This window comes from Ceratotherium simum, chromosome 24 (genome assembly GCF_057802395.1).
Source record: "Ceratotherium simum simum isolate JZ-2026a chromosome 24, ASM5780239v1, whole genome shotgun sequence".
Lineage (NCBI taxonomy): Eukaryota > Metazoa > Chordata > Mammalia > Perissodactyla > Rhinocerotidae > Ceratotherium > Ceratotherium simum.
In genome coordinates this window covers 3,290,065-3,303,030 of record NC_141923.1, presented here as the reverse complement: position 1 = coordinate 3,303,030, position 12,966 = coordinate 3,290,065, and the positions used below count along the sequence as shown (strand labels likewise).

Below are 12,966 nucleotides of genomic sequence, written 5' to 3'. Positions count from 1 at the left end.
GCTTATATTATAGATTGACTTTATGAGTTTGATTTGAATGGCAACATCTCTTTTAGGATGGGCTTTATTTTATACCTAGCTCGGAAGACATTGTCCCTCTTGCGTAAATAATCAAACACGTGAGATGTTATTTTCTTTTCTTTAAAGCTAGTAAACTTTTTAAATTACTGTTTGAAAAAAAAACAGCTACAGGTTAGCAGTTGCTCCAGAATCCCCAAAACAAGTTTAAGAAATTTTTGTTCTTTGACAAAAATGAGATGGTTTGGGGAGGAAGGTATGTGCTTTAAACAACAGGTTGCTCTTTGTCACTGGTCCATCATACTGTTGTTTCTGCCTTTGCCTGAACCCAAACCCCCTCCCAGCCTGACAGAAATGTTCGCTTACGCAGCTAGCCCTGCCTCAGTTTGTACCACATCTTCCACCTGTCGGCTGAGACATCTGAAGTCGATGTCCATGTCAGCCTCTGGGCACCCCAAGATGATGTTACCTCCAATAGACAGTGAAGCAGATAACTTCAAGGCTATGTAAGAACAATGCACATTCCTTGTGAAACTAATGTGCACCCACTGCTTCTTAATTTTGTGCTGTGGATTATAGTCCAAGATTTTGTTACAGTTGTCCACAAAGTGTCCTTCCTGTGTGTGGTTTTAGTTAAGCATATCCTGTCTCATGGTGTTCTTGGTCATTTGTGTGTGTCTTCATGCCTTTACATACTACAAAGGGTGTAAGAAATTCCCCCTCCTCTCCAAGTTGCTTTCAGCATGTGGAATTTTATAATACTTATGCCATTTGTGTGCTTCCAAAACTTTTTAGTTGCCTATTCTTCAATTTCACCTGCATAGCCTTCTATTTCTTTTATATTGGCAAGGTTCTCTGCATGTAAGCAATTTGAGAGGGAAGCAAAGGAAAAAAGCTTGAGTTAGCCATTTTTTGTCCTAGAATTTCCCTGCATTAATCTTGTCCTCGGAAATATGTATGTACTCTTCCCTTAAACTCCATGAGGCTTTGCTTCATTAGATACTATTCCTTTGGTACCCTTTCCCGTTTAACTTACCTTTTGCTCCTAAGTCCTGTAAAATACCCCTTGGATCTGGATTTATTATAACTGCTTTTCTCCAGTTATAATATAACTGGAGAATATATATATAATATAAAATATAATATAATATATTTTAGAGAGAGAGAATATAATGTAAAAGGTATATTGTGATTGTAAATTTTTGTCTGCCACGTTTGCCGCAAAGCCAGGATTTTGTGAACAAAGGTGTAAGAATCTGTTATTTTCTGATCTCATAGCGCTGTGTCTGATCAGAGAACTCCAGTTGCTTCAACACACAGTATTAGCAGTGCCACCACCCCGGATCGAATCCGCTTCCCAAGAGGCACTGCCAGTCGTAGCACTTTCCATGGCCAGCCCCGGGAGCGGCGAACTGCAACATATAATGGCCCACCAGCCTCGCCCAGTCTGTCCCACGAAGCCACACCATTGTCGCAAACTCGAAGCCGAGGCTCTACTAATCTTTTTAGTAAATTAACTTCAAAACTCACAAGGAGGTAAGTGCCAGGTGGCGCCGGTTGTTTGGAGCAAACACGAGAGCAAAAGGAGAAATGTCTTCTCTGTTGTGTGAAGCCACTGCCCGGATGCTGTTCGTTTTGTCTTTAGCTCATGTTTTTCTGGTTTATTTATCTAACTTTATACTGGAAAACCTCTTAGAATAGAAATTACAGAGCTCAGAGTATTTTCACAACACTCAAAGTTCTCTAGCACTTGGGAGGTGGTTGTTCTTTAATTATCCTTCCTTTTGATTACACATCTCTCCACATGGCATTGTAAACTGCAGTTTAGCAAAACCCCAGATCCAGTGTACGCGGAGGCCTGGTGCTCTGTAAGCAGTCACTGAGGAAGACATTGTAACGTGTGATCATCCCCAGACACGGAGGAAAAAGACATTTCCTCTTCTCTCATTTCATTGTCATTGAGGAGCACTGAGTTTCTTAGAGTCTAAATCTTGAAATTGTTCTCTCTGTTGGTCTCAGTAAGTTATAGTGAGAACAAGGTAACTTTCTTAAATGGTATAGTTTTGGAGATAAAATCTCTGGTTTATTCTCAGAAAGAAACTATTATCTGATCGTGTATAAAAGCCTTCATGTATCCATTAGGCTGTCATTTTGGGCCTTGGGAAATCTCTAAAGGTCCCTGAGGTATGGTAACTTTATTTCCATAATCTAGTTTGGAGGTTGCAAAGGCCTAGAAACATTGACTGCTACAAGAGAAAAAAGAAAAGATACCACTTTGCACCATAAGCAAATAGCCAAAGGCATCTTTAGCCAGGACCACATCCAGGAAACCTGAGAGCCCCTGCAGTTCTAGGACTCCCAGAGGAAATTCTTTGAAATTAAGCCTGTGGATGAGTATGTCCAAGGTATCCTGCAGGTTTGTCTGTTGTAGACCCTCTTTTCATCTTCTGTATCTTACTCCCAGAACAACAGTAGGGTCTTCTCAGAATCTAAAATGAATGATGCCCTCCTCTTTGTTTCTCGGCACTCCCTCTGGCCCATGAGCCTACTGCTCTATTTCATGCCATCTTTGTTATTTAACCTGTAAGCTAAATACCACTTTTCAGTCCCCTTAATTCCTCTGGTAATTTTATTTTAGAGCAATCATCTAAAACTTAGACGAGTCACATTAAACTGACTTTCCCCAGATGATCTGTTTGTTGTTGGGACATTGAATACCATATTAGGGAGGGCATCTGTTATCAGCATTGACTAGAGGTCAGAGGAGTCGAAAGGTTCCAGTCTGCCTTCTTATTCTCTTCTCAGCCCCTTTGCTGAGACACCCCATTCCAGACTGGGCAGGAGAACGGAGTGGTCTAAGGGCCTTGCCAGGTTTGCAGCACCCACTCATGACCAGTGAGAGAGAAAGTGAGTTCAATCCAAGAAAAGTCTGGTGACTCCCAGAAGAATTCATTCCTTCCTTTCAGGGTTATCCCATGGCCTATCCCAGGCCTCCCTGTCCCCCAGCTCCTTTCTTGGGGACTAGGCTGAAATGGAATCTGCTTCTGAAACTTGGGTGGTAGCAGATAGAGCCAGGTTTCATTCACCTGGCTGTTTACCTCCCTGATCCTGCTTAATGTCAACAGGTGTTTTGCTCTCTCAGCCCTGAGCACAAAAGGGATGTCCAGCAGTCAGCTCTGTCTGAGCTTTAGTTATAAGACAGTCAGTTTTGTGTCCTTACTCTTTGGTCTTTAACAGGCTCTTTAGATAAAATGTTGCACATCATTAAAATTCTTTTTTTTGTGGGGAGATCAGCCCTGACCTAACATCCATGCCGATCCTCCTTTTTTTGCTGAGGAAGACTGGCCCTGAGCTAACACCCGGCCGATCTTCCTCCACTTTATGTGGGACGCCGCCACAGCATGGCCTGACAAGTGGTGTGTCGGTGTGCGCCCGGGATCTGAACCTGAGCGTGTGCACTTAACCGCTACGTCACGGGGCCAGCCCCTAAAATTCTTGAGTTTATCTAATTGCCTCCTTTGTGAGCATTTTTTGCTCATCTTGATACTGACTGTCAGTGATAAAAAAAAAATCAGCTGCCATTTATTGAATTCTTACTGTATATGCTAAGTTAAATAGACATTTATAGATTTATAGGTATAGATATACTCATTTTACATATATAAATTTGTATGTGTGTCTATACACACATTCTCTCTCACACACTCATTTAATCTCCACAGTCTACCCTGTGGAATAGATATTATCCCAGTTTTATAGAAGAAACTGGAGATGAGGTTCAGAAAGATTAAGGCACGTGTTCAGGATCCTATAGCAAAAAAGTGCTGAGCCAGGTCTGTGACTCCAGAAGAAGCCCTTGAAACCACTGCATTGTGCTCCTCTGCAGAACACTGTAAAGGACTGTTGCAGGCAGGAGTCCTTTTCCCTCGTTTTCTTTTTTAATTATTTTTATTTTATTTTGTGTGTGTGTGAGGAAGATCGGCTCTGAGCTAACATCTGCCAATCCTCCACTTTTTTGGCTGAGGAAGGCCGGCCCTGGGCTAATATCTGTGCCCATCTTCCTCCACTTTATATGGGACGCCACCACAGCATGGCTCGACAAGCGGTGTGTCGGTGTGCACCCGGAATCCAAACCTGCGAACCCCGGGCCACCACAGCAGAGCGCGTGCACCTAACCACTTGTGCCACCAGGCTGGCCCCTCCCTCATTTTCTAATTAGATTTATTGGAGACCGAGGTTTCTTTTTTTTTTTTTAAGATTTTATTTATTTTATTTTTCCCCCCAAAGCCCCAGTGGATAGTTGCGTGTCGTAGCTGCACATCCTTGTAGTTGCTGTATGTGGGACTCGGCCTCAGGATGAACGGAGAAGTGGTGCCTCGATGCGCACCCGGGATCCGAACCCGGCGCCACCAGCATCGCAGCCCGCGCACTTAACCACCAAGCCACAGGGCCGGCCCGAGACTGAGGTTTCTTGTTGAAACAAAAATTCTAGGGAATGCCCTTCTATTTGTCAGATAGGGTGCTGCCTGAATCATGAATTGCTTAATAAAACCAATTAGATCTTCAAAAAAACAAAAATTCTAGGGTGTCATCGTATTTTGTAATTTCCAGGCAATTTCCATCGCTAAATTTTTACAGAAGGATAGTCTTCTATTTGTTAAAGTTTTCAGGCTGAGGTCTGTAGTCTCCCTTCGGTTATAGACAGTTAATTCTTAAAAACAAAGTCCTTGCTGTTGTGTCAGTTTCTTATCCTCCCCTAACAATAATTGCTAGGATTACAGTTCTCGTGTCTGAAAGGCTCAGGTGTGTGCACTTAGATGCTACACAGGAGACCTGCCATGACTTGGTGGGAAGAGGGCCGGCATCAGAAAACCTGCACTGCTTGTAGCTCTGCCCTGGATATTTGTGGCTTAGAGAGCTTGAGCTCTGAGGCCCTTTGCAGTCAGAAGGAGTGGGGCTTTCCCTTCCGGGGGCCAGCGCCCTGGCCTGCTCAGAGTCGCTCATATCTTGTAGGCAGAATAGTCCTGGCACAGATGCAGGTGCCTCTGTGCACCCAAGATTCATCCATGTGGCCCCAGGTGGAGTGCGAGGGCCTCGTCCTGCAGCTTCCTCGCATTTATACCTCAAGGGATTCTGGAAGGAAAAGTTAAGAAAAACAGTCCTGTGGTACTTGACCAATAACCCTGACTTTTCTCAGGTAGAAAACTCGAAAATGAAAATATGTTTTCAAGACCTTTTAATCGATTTTCGACTAAAATAATCTTTTGAATAATACTGCTTTATATTTTATGTAGTGCTTAATTATTTACAAAATATTTTCACATGCATGGTCTTCTCTACTGTGCATAACCCTGCTGTGTACCACTTTTGATCTGATTATGAAAGTGGTTGGCAGTTATTTACAGTAGTTAAATGTTTTTTAAATTGCTCAGTATCTGAAGCAATGCCAAAGTTATCCCCAATTAGGGGGAAGAATCCAAGGAATTCATTAATTCGGTCAGTCACTCAGCAAATACCTGTGAGTGCCTGCTGGGTTCAAACAGAACTGGGTTTTAGAAATAGTTTGACAGGCCCAGCCTGCACTTGCCCAGGAACGCTGATCGCATGATCATACAAGCCTGATCCATAGTTTGAAATTTTTTTTTTGTCAGATTCTGTTCAGTACAACCTTAGCATCTTCTTAAATTTTCTTAGTGAACAGAGTTACTTCTTTTACATACAACTCTTCCTGTTTTTACGTAAAACAAAAATGAAACCCCCCTTATTATCTTGTTATTTAATTTTCATTCATTTTGATATCTAAAACTCTGAAAAGCCTACTTCATTTTAAACCCCAATAGCTTAGTTTTTTCTTAAAAAGTAATTTATATCATACCCCTGTGACAGACATTCTGTTAAGATTAAACTCATCTTCCTGAAGTAAGTAATGATTCTCTTAATGGTTAAACATTTTATAATGGAATTTTTAATGTTGTATAAAAAGGTAAGATTTTTGTTCATAAGATATTCTGAAGAAAATTGAGAAATGTTTTTTTATTACTAGTACATTGTGAATGACTTAAGTCATTTCTTTAACACAAGATGTTGAATTTCTAGTTAAAAGATCACATACTCAATTACCTGCAATAATTTTACTTTTTCAACAAATGTCACTGTTTCATTGTTCATTGGACAGAAGAGGAGCCCTGTTTTATTTGTTATTTTTCTTTTTCTCTATAATTGACTAGAATTTCTCTTTAATTTGTGCAAGTCATTTTTGTTAATTTTTTTTTTTTTGGCTTAATTTCTTTTAGAAACATGTCATTCAGGTTTATCAAAAGGTAGGATTTATGTATGCACATTTTTTTTTCAATCCTCATCCCAAAATGGCTCCTGCAATTAACATCAGGATTGGCTTTCTAGCCCTGTTTTTTCCCTTAAAAACTAAACTTTCTGCTGAGAACTAAATACTTATTTCTTTGAAAGGAAACTGTGGAAAGAAATAGATTAACTCTGTTGGGCATTTTTAAAGGGACTCTGGCACCGATGTAACAAGAGGCCTGCGCATGCTCTGTGCATTTTCTTTCTTTGGTAGAATTATTTAGCACCCAAATAATTCTGTCTTCATACTAATAACACTTAGCATGCTTTTGTTTGAAGAATGAGATGTTCAGTAACATTAATGTACAATTAATGATTAGCCTCAAGCATTCGAAAGGTAAGTGGTAATTGTGTTAGTCATTTTTTATTTCACAGAGGATTGAATTAGCAAAAGGCTTTAAAATGACAGGGAAATTAGCTAATATTCTGATGCTTGAAACAAGCATAAAATTCAGTCACACAGCCTCATTCAGTTTGGGTTTTTCAGAAATTAAGATGTGAATAGCTACGTAGCCGAAATGTTTTAGTATTTTCAGAGAATGGAAGAGTAAATAGTATTCTGTCTAAAAGCCGCTTTCTACCAACCACTGAAGAGAGCATATCATTATTTTTACTTAAATCACTATAGTAAATGTTATTCCTACCAGATGAATATTTTTGGACTTTGGCAGTCAAGAGACCAAAAATGGTGCTCAGTGGCTTGGAATGCACACATATGAGGCAGAAAATCTGCCACTGAGGCCACATTGTGCCTGTGCCTCTCAACTCACTGGAAGGCCAGGCTACGGTTTTTTGTGTTGATGAAATCACTGGGTCAGTGAAGGGCTTTATTAACATGAGCTCTTTATCAAAAACTGTGGGAAGAGTGCTTTCTTCCTGTGGGAAATTCCTCTCCATGATTATTTTTTAATTGATCTTCTCAGTTCCCAAATTTTTCGTTGGACAGAAAATTTTATAATAGAATGTAGAATTCAACTGATAGAATTCATTTCCTTTAATTGGAAACCCATTATACTTTGGGGAAGTGATTTAAAACATCGGAATACCTTCATTCAAAGGCCATGAGTGTGCTCAGACTCTAGAGCTAAGCAGGAATACCTGTTGTGTATGTGAAGCAGGTATGCAGCCAGCCTCCTGCATGGCCTTTGTGGATACATGGAGAATAGTCGCTGGTTAAGTCACAGCTGTGAGAGTAACAGTTTTAATAAGCTCATCTGTTGAACAAAAAGTGCTTCTTCATTTTATGATGTTTTTGTTTGTATATGGGTGGTCATGTACTGGTATGTAAGATTTCTTTTCTCTTTCCCACTTCTCTGTGCTTCTACATTCTATTCGTTGAGGCTTCCAACTGAATATGAGAGGAACGGGAGATATGAGGGCTCAAGGTGAGGGAAATGATTTTTACTTAAAATATTTTATAGGTATTTACCTCATTTCTGTGGCAGAGGCAACACTCTTTTCTGAATGTTCTGCATCATATTCCTGCTCTCCATGTAGGATTGCTTAGTTAGGTCAGCATTATGTGGTTTGAGGAGCGTATGTGTGTTGCTGCTGCTGCCTCCTTGTGCACCTGGACCCACAAGCTACACTGTGCCCCTCTGGTCACATGAGGGCGCCAGAGTCTCACTTCTGCCCACTGGTGAAAGCCTGCCTGATTCCAGCCTGACCTGGGCCTTACATTGGTATTTGGATGTTAAAATACACATCTCGGGCCGGCCCCGTGGCTTAGCGGTTAAGTGCGCGCGCTCCGCTGCTGGTGGCCCAGATTCGGATCCTGGACGCACACCGAGGCACGTCTTCCCTGGCCATGCTGAGGCCGCGTCCCACATACAGCAACTAGAAGGATGTGCAGCTATGACATACAACTATCTACTGGGGCTTTGGGGGAAGAAAAGGAGGAGGATTGACAATAGATGTTAGCTCGGAACCAGTCTTCCTCAGCAAAAAAAAGAGGAGGATTAGCATGGATGTTAGCTCAGGGCTGATCTTCCTCACAAAAAAAATAAATAAATAAAATAAAATACACATCTCTCCTACATGGGCACTAACAACCTGAAATATGAGGTCTGGGAGTCTGTAGGACCACTCTGTACACGTCAATAACTCTTAGAATGGTTCTAGCCTCGAGGAATGAAAGCAGAATGTTGAGTAGAATTTTCATATTTCAAATTAGATTTTTTTTTTTTTTTTTTTAAGAACAATTATGTAGAGGGGCTGGCCCCATGGGCTAGTGGTTAAGTGCATGTGCTCCGCTGCTGGCGACCCGGGTTCGGATCCCGAGCGTGCACCGGCGCACCACTTGTCAGGCCGTGCTGTGGTGGCATCCCACATAAAGTGGAGGAAGATGGGCACGGATGTTAGCTCAGGGCCAGTCTCCCTCAGCAAAAAGAGGAGGATTGCCATGGATGTTAGCTCAGGGCTAATCTTCCTCACAAAAAAAAAAAGAAGAAGAACAATTATGTAGGGGCTGGCCCAGTGGCATAGTGATCATGTTCGGCGTGCTCCGCTTCGGTGGCCCAGGTTCGTGGGTTTAGATGCCAGGCGTGAACATACACCACTCATCCAGCCACGCTGTGGCGGTGACCCACATACAGAATAAAGGAAGATGGGCACAGGTGTTAGCTCAGGGCCACTCTTCCTCAAGTGGAAAGAGGAAGATTGGCAACACGTGTTAGTTCAGGGCCACTCTTCCTCACCAAAAAAAAAGTATGATTATGTAGCCAAGTGTTTTGCTTTTAAATTTTGTATAAGCTGTCATTGTACATGGATTTGGAAGCAGGGGGAGTCACCACATAGGCTCAGGACTCTGTCATAGTTCAAGATCTCTTCCACTTGTGTCCTTTTTTATACCAGTCATCACCATGCTGTTTCAGGTCCTTGTTAACCCATTTGCTCTCTTCGTGGTCTTTCTAAAGCACAGCTCTAATTGTTAGGACTTTTCTGAATGAAAACCTGCAGTGGCCCCATTGCCTGACTGGCCACATCCATGCGAGGCCCTCTGTAGTCTCAGCAGCCCCAGCTCCCTGCCACCCCACCCCCCAACCAGTTGAGACAGTGTGTTGGGGTGAGAGTCAGGCAGCATTCCCACCCCGGGCCTGCCTATCTCGGCCTTGAGCAGGCTCTAGCTGTCCTGAATTTGTTTCCCCATCCGTAATAGGACCTAGCTCCTAGTGTGATAAGGATCAGGTACACTTGGCTTGCACACAGAGGTGCTCAGTAATGCCAGCAGCTGTCGTGGTGGGACACTTTGCCCCCGGTTCCAGTCTGTCTGTACCTTTGATTATGCCCTAAACACATTCTGTACTTTCTATACCTCATTGCCTTTGCTTATGATGTTCCCTCTGCTCAACACACAGAAACTCTTCCCCCACCTCCATCGTGTTGTTGAAATCCCATGGGCTCTTCAGAGTTCTTCACAGATGCCCTCATCCCGCATGACCCTGCCCTGCCTTTCACTTGCACTCCTCCTGTTAGCTGGGTCGCACCTCCCTCCTCTACCCCTCTAGCAGGCTGCCTATACCTTTCCTGTCCTGCTGCTGTTCCCTGAAGTCTTCCCTTCCCCCACTCCAACTTAGTTTGAGAGCTTTTGCTCATTTTTGTAACCTGTTTAGTATCTAACACAGCATTTTATACATAGGAAGCTTCCAGTCAGTTTTGGTGGATGTGAACCAAATTGAATATTTTACTAACAGGTTGGTGACAGGGAAAGCTATATGCGTAGTAAAAGCTAGAGCCCACCTTCAGCCCTGATGAATTTGCCACAGGATTAAGTGTCCTTAACATATATGTACTGGGTGTTTTTAATGCATGAGACTGTTAGGCATTCAACATCCTAATTGAAGCATCCAGATGCACACATGAGAATGTAAATAAGTTTGCAGAAATAATGATGAAATGCTTCAGAACAGTAAGATAGTAGATGCCTGTTCTGGAGTTTGTGAGAGAACCGTGCCTAGGGCCCCACGTCGTGGATATTGGGACAAGAGCTTCCATTTTGTGAATCCATACAGTTTGTGTTCAAACTGCTGGTTTCAGTGCTCAGTAGCAAATAAGCCTTAACATTTCATTTTTCTATTTCAGTAGTAAGACAAGGTCATGTAAGAATTCCTTTTAACTGTGAAATTAGAAGTTTAAATTAACAAAATAGAAGGAAAAATATCGATGTGGGTGGGGGGAACTGAGAGAATAGCCCACTCCCCACCCAGTTGTGCACTCAGCATCTGGGGCTGTTTGCAGGGAAAGTGATTTTAAACTATGTTGAGTCACTGGTTATCCTGAGTTAACAGTTACAGTGGAGGTTATGATCAATTGAATTAAGAAGGAAAAGTGGTAGAGGAGAAGCAGCCAGGCTGAGCAGAGTCGGAGGCTGGCCTGCTGACCCCTCTCCGCTGAACTGGGTCTGCGAGGGGCCCTGATGCCTCCTTGCCACCTGCAGTCAGCCTGGAGAGGGAGAGCTGGGCTCTTGGAGATGTGATCGACTCTCTCTACTTTGCCTGATATCCAAGGATTCTGTTTAACAAATTTAACAAGTTATTTTATTAATTTTAGTGAGTACAGAGGGCTGGTGAAGATTTCTCAGCCAAGTAGATTTTTTGCGTGTGTGGCTTATGATTTTGGGAGGTGGGGGAGAAAATAGATGAATACTTCTTAGTAAAGGAACAGGTTACCAAATGTGAGCCTGTGTAGGAAAAATGTGGAGATCGGTTATTGTGCTATTTTGAAGATGTTAATTATAAACTAGCTAGAGTAGAAAAGGTTGGTTTTCCTGTACAATTAAAAATAAACCTGCCACTGTGCTTTTCAGTCGCAACGTATCTGCTGAGCAAAAGGATGAAAACAAAGAGGCAAAACCTCGTTCCCTGCGCTTTACCTGGAGCATGAAAACCACTAGTTCCATGGATCCCAATGACATGATGCGGGAAATCCGCAAAGTGCTGGACGCCAATAACTGCGACTATGAGCAGAGAGAGCGCTTCTTACTCTTCTGTGTCCACGGCGATGGGCATGCAGAGAACCTCGTGCAGTGGGAGATGGAGGTGTGCAAGCTGCCAAGACTGTCTCTGAACGGGGTCCGGTTTAAGCGGATATCAGGGACATCCATAGCTTTCAAAAATATTGCTTCCAAAATTGCCAATGAGCTAAAGCTGTAACCAGTAATTATGGTGTAAATTAAGTAGCATTTTAAAGTGTTTTCCTGAACACTTATGGAAATGTATAGAATAATATTTAGGCAATAACGTCTGCATCTTCTAAATCATGATATTAAAATACAAGGATGAGAGCACGCCTGGGAGCGAAAGCTGGCCTTTTTTCTACGAATGCACTACATTAAAGATGTGTGACACGTGTGCCCTCTGTCTTATTTCCATTACCCTGAAAGTCAGCGTGTGACATCCATCTCCATGTGCCTCCTGTCTGTGTGGGTGTGAGAGTGGACTGTGTGTGTATGAAGTAGTGCATATGGAAGCATCTCCTGACACTGGCAGCCAGAGTTGTTACAAGTACCTCTGCAGGAGATCATTTGGTGCTAAAACATTAAAATTGCCAAGGAGGAAAATAATGAATTACTACTAAGAATTAACCTTAAGAATAGTTGATAGTTAATACAGGTTTACAGTTCACGCCTGTGGTTTTGTGTTTGTTGTTTTGTGTTTTTTTAGTGCAAAAGGTTTAAATTTATAGTTGTGAACCTTGCTTGTGTGTGTTTTTCTAAGTAGATGCACAAGATAATTAAAAATTCACTTTTTCTCAGTAAAATCTTGCATTGTCTCCTAATACTGTATTTAAGACTCAGATTAAGGCAGTGACTAAAAGTATATGTTTTTGCCTCCACCGTCAAGTTTGAACGAAAGCAAATGGAAAATGCATGAAGGCCTGGGGCCGCTGTGTCCTTAGTGTGGGTCCTGGCATTTTGTGATTACTAGCATCTTTTTTCCCCAAAGGCAATAAAGGGAGAAGACGGCCCTCCTGGTGACCTGAGAAGGAAGGGAATCGGGAGTGGCTGGCAGCCTGAGCCTCAGGAGCCCCAGCATGCCCCTGTGTGGAGAAACGCCAGGTCTTGACGGTTCTGGGTTTGTTCTCCATGAAGTATGTAATTTTCCTCTCTTGTTTTTTGTGATTCAGTACATGAATCAGACCTACAGCTTTTTTCCAACACCTACATGGTTATATAGAGGGGGTAATGAACTCTGTCAGTCAGTTTGACACTTTAATCTCATGGGGAAATTGTCACTTGATTGGTATACTGTTTGGGTTCTGGGTTTGTTGGTGGTGGTCAGAGTATGAAAGTCTGGATAGACGGTCAAGCAGTCACAAATCCTTCTTGTCTACCAGGGCCGGGCACTATTCTAGGTGTTTGGGACACATCAGTGAACCCAAGAGAGATCCCTAGCCTCTTGAAGCTTCTGTTCTGATAGGATGGCTGTCAGTAAACACTAATAAGTATCTAGTATGGAACAAAGTAGTAACTGCCATGAAAAAGTCACAGAGTGGGGTAAGGCGTTGCAGAGGTCCTGGGGCCAAGTAGGTATTATATAGGGTGACGGGTGGGGACGGGTTGCTTGAGCAGAGACTTGGCTGCAAGGGAGG

General features: G+C 42.6%; 1 protein-coding gene across 14 annotated transcripts in view; it reads left to right on the top strand.

Moving 5' to 3' along the window:
- Nucleotides 1–11,727, top strand: part of MARK3 (microtubule affinity regulating kinase 3) — a 104,440-nt gene extending 92,713 nt beyond the window's left edge. For 5 of the 14 annotated variants that reach the window (XM_087447887.1, XM_087447882.1, XM_087447886.1 and 2 more), the window contains 4 exons: nucleotides 1,297–1,554; nucleotides 6,312–6,338; nucleotides 7,719–7,763; nucleotides 11,183–11,727. In XM_087447887.1, coding sequence (XP_087304013.1) covers nucleotides 1,297–1,554; nucleotides 6,312–6,338; nucleotides 7,719–7,763; nucleotides 11,183–11,528 — 676 coding nt within the window. In that variant the 3' untranslated portion in view covers nucleotides 11,529–11,727. Of the gene's footprint in view, nucleotides 1–362; nucleotides 525–1,296; nucleotides 1,555–6,311; nucleotides 6,339–7,718; nucleotides 7,764–11,182 lie in introns of all 14 variants that reach the window. The other 9 variants (XM_014790567.2, XM_004434283.3, XM_087447884.1 and 6 more) reach the window with 4 other exon arrangements.
- The last annotated feature ends 1,239 nt before the right edge of the window (nucleotides 11,728–12,966 follow it).